Source organism: Homarus americanus, unplaced genomic scaffold, assembly GCF_018991925.1.
Source record: "Homarus americanus isolate GMGI-L3 unplaced genomic scaffold, GMGI_Hamer_2.0 scaffold32677, whole genome shotgun sequence".
NCBI classification, from domain to species: Eukaryota; Metazoa; Arthropoda; class Malacostraca; order Decapoda; family Nephropidae; genus Homarus; species Homarus americanus.
In genome coordinates this window covers 55,726-62,634 of record NW_024757398.1, presented here as the reverse complement: position 1 = coordinate 62,634, position 6,909 = coordinate 55,726, and the positions used below count along the sequence as shown (strand labels likewise).

Genomic DNA, 6,909 nt, shown 5'->3' with positions numbered 1-6,909 from the left:
TTGGATATTGCTACTCCTGTTGGCATGGAGCGCGGTAGCAACAGCCACATCCCCAGCAGACATCATCTAACCTGGAGCTTTAGTTGCCTCACTGGGCAAAGTACGTGTAGTGGAAGACGTCGTAACTATCAAGTACCAGCTCCATTGATTAGTGTGCATGCCTGTGCACCTGAGGTCAATAGCTGTTCACATTGTAACAGTTATGCACACCCTGCAAGATCTCGAACAACAGTCTACCATCTCTACAACCCTTCGACAAACCATCTCACTTCAGAACGCCCGTATGAAGAGTCTACTCAAGTACGCAAGGCACTTCGAAGGAAAACTGTCGATCTCTCCTGAAGACACCGGGAAGAATTTACATTCTCATCGGCGTCAAAAAAATGGTTTATTTGAATTTGTTAATTTAATAAGTAGCACCCTGTTTGGTACGGCAACCGCCGAAGATGTAGCCAAACTAGAGAAACGAATGAACGCAGTTTCAGAAGCGGTCAGGGAACAGAATAAAGCCATTGCACAGTTCTACAAGGCAATGCAAACTCTGAACTCTCATATGAATGCTATTGTTGACGAGACTATTCAACTAACACGTGTTGTCCATGGATTCACACTGTCAGTGCCTACACAAGCAAGGCTACTCTGCTTCACAGAATATATGCGTGCAGCTGAAGCCTCTATGCAAGCTCTCACAGTTACCAATGGTGGGCTCATAGATGATTTAGTGAATGCAGGTTTAGGTCGTGTAGATGCACAGTTGTTGCCGGTTGGTCAACTTATTGCCGCTTAACATATAGCTGAAACTGCCTATCGCCTAACTCCTATCTTTCAGGAGCACGACATGGAATATTATTACCCATTATTGGAGGCATCCTTAACACATACGGAAATACAAATACAAATTCCACTAAAATCACAAAAGAAGTCTAATGTATGGCATTTGGAACCATTTCCATTGAAAGCGAATGACGATCTTTTTTATTCTTAACAGAGAAACTGAACTAACAGTGATTTCAGAAAAATTTTCGTTAGTTGGTGTGACTAAGCATGATGTCCTAAATCCTTGTAAGTCAACACACTAACACTTACATGTATGCCCTGCTTTTGCTTTCACTTTCACCCTGGCTGCAGAAGCTACTTGTGAATTAGCTATAAAACAAACCAATGCCTCTACAGCTCTGCAGCAATGTGAATACACTCCAATACCTCATAGTTTAGTGTTTCACGTGCATGTCAATAATGTGCAATATTTTTATTTCCCAGATCAGACCAGTGTGACACTCATATGTCAGGATGTAGGCAATCATTTAGTAGTAGAAGGTTATCATGTAGCACCAGACTAGTGAGCTCAGCAGTATTGCCGTCATAACCTTGCCTACTCACCATCATCTTGCATGTGTATCAAACATTACTTCTGAACTGGTACCCATACCATTTTGACTGAATATCAATTTCAGCAGCTTTCACATTGTCTCTGATAAGCTTAAACTTCTATCTTACATTAATGAAACACAGTTTCCTGCATTACAGGATTCTCTTCCTTTTTATTTATCTTCCGGAGTAATCCTACCTGGTTTCATCAAACCTGCCATTTTATTTGTCATTTCCTTCACTGTCATGATGTTTTGTTCCAGGAAAATGTCCTCTAAGTACACAATAGTTTCCAAGAAAATTTCCGAAAGGCATTGAAAGAGCATGTGCTGGATGCAACAGTTTCGCTAAAGCACACATTTTTGTAACATGGTTAGGTATACCTTGGCTTTAAACCGCGAGGACTCGATTGGTGGTGGCCGAGCAGTGTAACAGCACCTTTGCTTTATGTAAATATTCGCCTAAATGAATAACACAAACTTATTCACCAAGTATTTCACCAAGTGAGTCACCATGTTATTCACGAAGATAACTTGGCTTGCTACTCTCTCAAAGGTCGAGCGCTGGTCACCTAATTTAGCAAACAACCGGCTCACTCTCTCACGCCCAAAGAAGGCAGTAGACTACCACCACTGGACAGAGAAGCCAGACACTTAACTCAAGTGTTATCTCAAAGTGTTATTCACAACACTTCCCTGGAGAGAATTTGTAATATATTCTCTCAGATTATATCTGTGTATATAGCTGCTTCGAAAATAAAAGGAAAACAATTAGTGTGATACCATCACAGCTATCACATCTTTACAACAGGAAGGGGTAGTGAATTCTTGCCTTCATTTTAATGGAAAAGTACGGTCCTTGTGACTCTAAAAATCCACATAAATACAGCACCCATCAAGCAGCCGCCCATATAGTACACATCTGATACTCACCTCAGACTCCATACACACAGGCGTGAGTCTCGATCCGGACGGGGGAAGGGCCTCTTTCTCTACAGCCGTGAGCTTGGCTCAGCATGTCCCGAGGCGCTGTCTTGATGAGTCTTCTGCAGGTTACACATGAGTAATTATCCGAGCGGTAATCCTAGATGGAACTACTGTAGCAGGAAGTGTATTCATGTCATGTTTTATGTATAGGGGTAAATTGTCGGTCATAATCATAGTGTAATATGGTCGCTAGTAACGACACCCCCTTTCTTTGAGGAGTAATCGGCAGTGTTCAGTCACATAACTAATACATAGAGGTAACATATACTGTAGTCTTGTGTCTTAAAAAAATTAACCCAAGACCATACTTTATTGTGATCACACACCCATACGGCCAAATTACAATTTTCCTCACTTTGCAATCTTTCTTACTGTCAATTCTCACTATATCTTCATAATGAGTATAATGTATTATGTATATAAGCAAGAACAAACATATTATAAAACAAAAGTACACTTAATAAAATTAGGTAAGACATAAGCTTTTACTCCATTCAGATTTTTATTTGTTTCTGTTTCGTTTGTTTGTTTGTTTGTTTTTCGGCAAGAATTTGTAGACAAACACAAATAATAAACATAAAGTAAATATTGCCGAATAGTTTCCACTAATATGTAAAACATGGAAGTAGTTACTGGATTAAATATTTGATAATAATTATGTACAGTTTATTAAGTATGATTAAGACTTTTGGTGCATTTCTCCCATTTAAATTTGTTTTTAATTTTCATGGCCTGAATTTGGGACATGAATATTGAAATATACACCAATGTATACAAGGGCACTGCCACACTAGTCATCATCCTTTCCGGCAGTAAAGGCCATGTACAGGCTGTTGTCGCTGCTGTATGTGGAACCCTCAGGCCCCCACTGGTGTAGGTCGTGGGCTGCCTCCTGTGTCTGCCCCTGGTTGTCGTGGGGTGATGCTTGAGAAACCCATCGGTGTAGGTCATGGGCTGCCTCCTGGTGGGTGTCCCTCAGGCCTAGATCGTAGCCAGCTGGATTGACAGAGGATGGTCAACCCTGGGTTAGCCAGACACAATAATGCAGAGGGGCGGATATATGGAGACATGAGTGGACAGAGACAAACAGAACGACTGATAGACACACACTGATAAACGGAAAGAGAGAGTGATAGGAAGAGAAAGGTTAGTGTATTTTTTTAATGTTTTCAGAATAATAATAATAATAATAATGATAATAAATAAATAAATAAATAATAATGATAATAATATTAATAATAATAATAATTATAATAATAAGAGACTTACCACTTAGTCGGGTCTTGAGGGAACAGGTGTAGACAGCGAGGCCAATAATGATGACTACGAACACTGTTGTTGATACTACTATGATAATCCAGAACATATCATATGTACCTGTACCTGTACCCGTACCTGTACCTGTACCCGTACCTGTACCTGTACCCGTACCTGTACCTGTACCCGTACCTGTACCTGCACCCGTACCTGTACCTGTACCCGTACCTGTACCTGTACCTGTACCCTGTACCTGTACATGTACCTGTACCCGTACCTATACCTGTACCCGTACCTGTACCTGTACCCGTACCTGTACCTGCACCCGTACCTGTACCTCTACCCGTACCTGTACCTGCACCCGTACCTGTAATATACAAGTGGATGTTGATATAGCATTACTTTATCAAAAATTATGTTAATACAAAATCAGGTTAAATTTATGAACTTCAAAATGATAAGTTAATTATGGAAGTTTACGTTGACAACTATTATAAACTCCGTGATGAGAGAGATAAACTAAGATACAAAGCAGAAAGCAAAATATATAATTAAGTAAAGGAGAGATAGAATGAGTGAAGATAAAAAGCGAAAGAGAGAGAGATGAGGCAAGTGAATATAGACAAAGACAAGTTAAGGAATATTTCTACACTCACTGTATATAGCCGGTGAGTCACAGGCAGCCCACAGTACGGTAGAGTTACTATACACGGATATGGAGTCGATGTCTCCCTCACCCAGAGTTAACTTGAACTGGTCGTCGATGAAGAGTTCTGCTTTGGTTCTGTTACCGTCGAGGAGGAGCTGTTGGAGAGAGATAGAGAGAGATAGAGATAATATCACTGTTTTAGTACTTAACATGATAAAGCTTCCCCAGGTTCATAGTGAGAATATTTCCGTGTGTTATTAAACAACATAAGACGCACAATTAGTAAATATACGGCAGATATCACAACACGTTAACAACTATAACCTACCTTAGAACGTGTCAATTTTGCCGTGTATAAAATGTTGTTGTCGGGCACCTTGTAGGGCAGGTTATTAATTTTAGGCCCAACGAATTTCCATGTGTTGAAGTAACTCACTTTGATGTCCGTAACTGTTTCTCTTTCATTTGCTATAAAGAGCAAGTAAGATGGAGAAGGCTTGTACTCTATCCCGATTGGGTTATTCTTGTTGCCTGTGAAGTTGTAGATACAATCTGTGAAGAAATTTACTTTATGTTAACATGAGTGTGTGTGTGTGTGTGTGTGTGTGTGTGTGTGTGTCAGCAATACTCACTATGGTCAGCAGAAGTGACGATGACGGTCAGGACCAAACACAACCTCCACAGCACCACCATCTTCCTACGCCTTCCCATACTGCCACTACCACAACACAGCTGTCGGTCACTACACAACACTGCCACACTACGTCTTAACACAAGAGTCAAGTTAGTACAGGAAACAACTAAATACCAAGAGATAATACTGATGCCTCCACGATAGCTGGTGAGAGGAAACGACAACGATGTTCACCATCACAACCCTCACATCTCATATGTGGTCACCAGGACAACCCTCACACCTCACATGTGGTTACCAGGACAACCCTCACACCTCATATGTGGTTACTCTCAAAAGTTTATTATCATTAATGTTACGAACCCCCTTCACCGCTTCCCAGCGTCCACCACTGGTTACCATCGGCCAGGTCGTATGTACAGAAGCAGTAGATATCTCACAAGTGTTGTCGAATTACCACTGGCTGTCCCGCCAGTCTCCGGGAGTGGGATAGTAGTGAGCTGGATGGTGGTGAGCGAAATGGTGGTGAGTGGGAGGGTGGTGAGCGAGATGGTGGTGAGTGGGAGGGTGGTGAGCGAGATGGTGGTGAGTGGGATGGAAATGAATTTAACCTAAAGTATCCTATCTCTAACCTAACCTAACATAACACAACCTAAATTAAGCTACCGCTGACCTTCCTTAACCTATCCTACTTCTGACATTATCTATTCCATCCCTAATTTAAATTAATCCACCTTTAACCTAACCTAATCCACCCACAACCTAACCGAAGCTGCTTCTAACGTAATCTATACTAAACCACCCCTAACCAATGTTAATTTACCTTTAGCCTAACATAACCTGATCTACCTTACCCCTAACCTAACCTAACCTAACCTAACCTATCCTAACCTAAACTAATTCGCTGTTTAAACGTAATATATCGTTCTGATTGGCGGGAAGAGTTAGCCCTGCGTTCAATACACGGTTCTATTCGATAATGTCTTCCCTCGTACCGCTTTCCCATAATAACCGAAGCCATTTTACCACCCCGTACCTGCCACCTACATAGTAATTATTGGGCAAATTTTTATCTCACTATATCAAATTTTCTAGAGTTTGTCGCAAGAGTTACTTTAGTGATTATCAGAGTACGGAACTATGTTTACTAAGGATGAGGCGATTATCTTGGATATGTGACGTCATACTGTTTCAGGATGTTCGTTGTCTCTCTCTCTCTCTCTCTCTCTCTCTCTCTTTCGTGGCATTTTTATCTCACTTAATCTCTATCTTTCTTTCTGTCTTTTAACAAGTTTCATTCTCTCTCTCTCTCACCTTTTGTCTTCTCTCTGTCTCTCTGGCATCGCACATTACACATGTCCACTAACTAAACGAGATCGCTATACCTTCCCCTCACATCCACACCTTCCCCTCACATCCACACCTTCTCCTCACACCCACACCTTTCCCTCACACCCACACCTTCCCCTCACACCCACACCTTCCCCTCACACCCACACCTTCCGCTCACACCCACGTCGTCCCCTCACACCTACACCTTCCTCACATCCACACCTTCCCCACATCCACACCTTCTCCTCACACCCACACCTTCCCCTCACACCCACACCTTCCCCACACCCCACCTTCCCCTCACACCCACAACTTCCCCTACACCCACACCTTCCCCTCACACCCACACCTTCCCTCACACCTACAACTTCCTCACACCTACACCCTTCCCCTATACCCACACCTTTCCCTCCACCTACACTCTTCCCTCACACCCACACCTTCCCCAACGCCACCTTCCCCACCCACACCTTCCCCTGACACACACACCTTCCCCACACCCACCTTCCCCACACACCCACACCTTCCTGACACCCAACATCTTCCCTCACACCTACACCTTCCCCTCACACCCACACCTTCCCTCACACCCACACCTTCCCTCACACCCACACCTTCCCCTCACACCCACACCTTCTCACACCCAAACCTTCCTCACACCCACACCGTCCCCTCACGCCCAC

At 42.7% G+C, this 6,909-nt stretch overlaps 1 protein-coding gene across 1 annotated transcript; it reads right to left on the bottom strand.

Moving 5' to 3' along the window:
* Positions 1–2,827: 2,827 nt before the first annotated feature.
* Positions 2,828–3,798, bottom strand: LOC121857458. The gene is made up of 2 exons (XM_042353511.1): positions 3,624–3,798; positions 2,828–3,350 (listed from the first exon to the last, which is right to left on the bottom strand). Exons 1-2 carry the CDS (start codon positions 3,718–3,720, stop codon positions 3,145–3,147), a joined length of 303 nt encoding a protein of 100 aa, XP_042209445.1. The 5' UTR covers positions 3,721–3,798; the 3' UTR covers positions 2,828–3,144.
* Between the last annotated feature and the right edge of the window lie 3,111 nt (positions 3,799–6,909).

What these genes read in the sequence shown, in the direction of transcription:
- LOC121857458 (XM_042353511.1), bottom strand. Translation starts at nt 3,720, where the DNA reads ATGTTCTGGATTATCATAGTAGTATCAACAACAGTGTTCGTAGTCATC. An exon ending in CCTCAAGACCCGACTAAGTG is followed by an intron (nt 3,351 to 3,623) that starts GTAAGTCTCTTA and finishes CTGTCAATCCAG; the next exon opens with CTGGCTACGATCTAGGCCTG.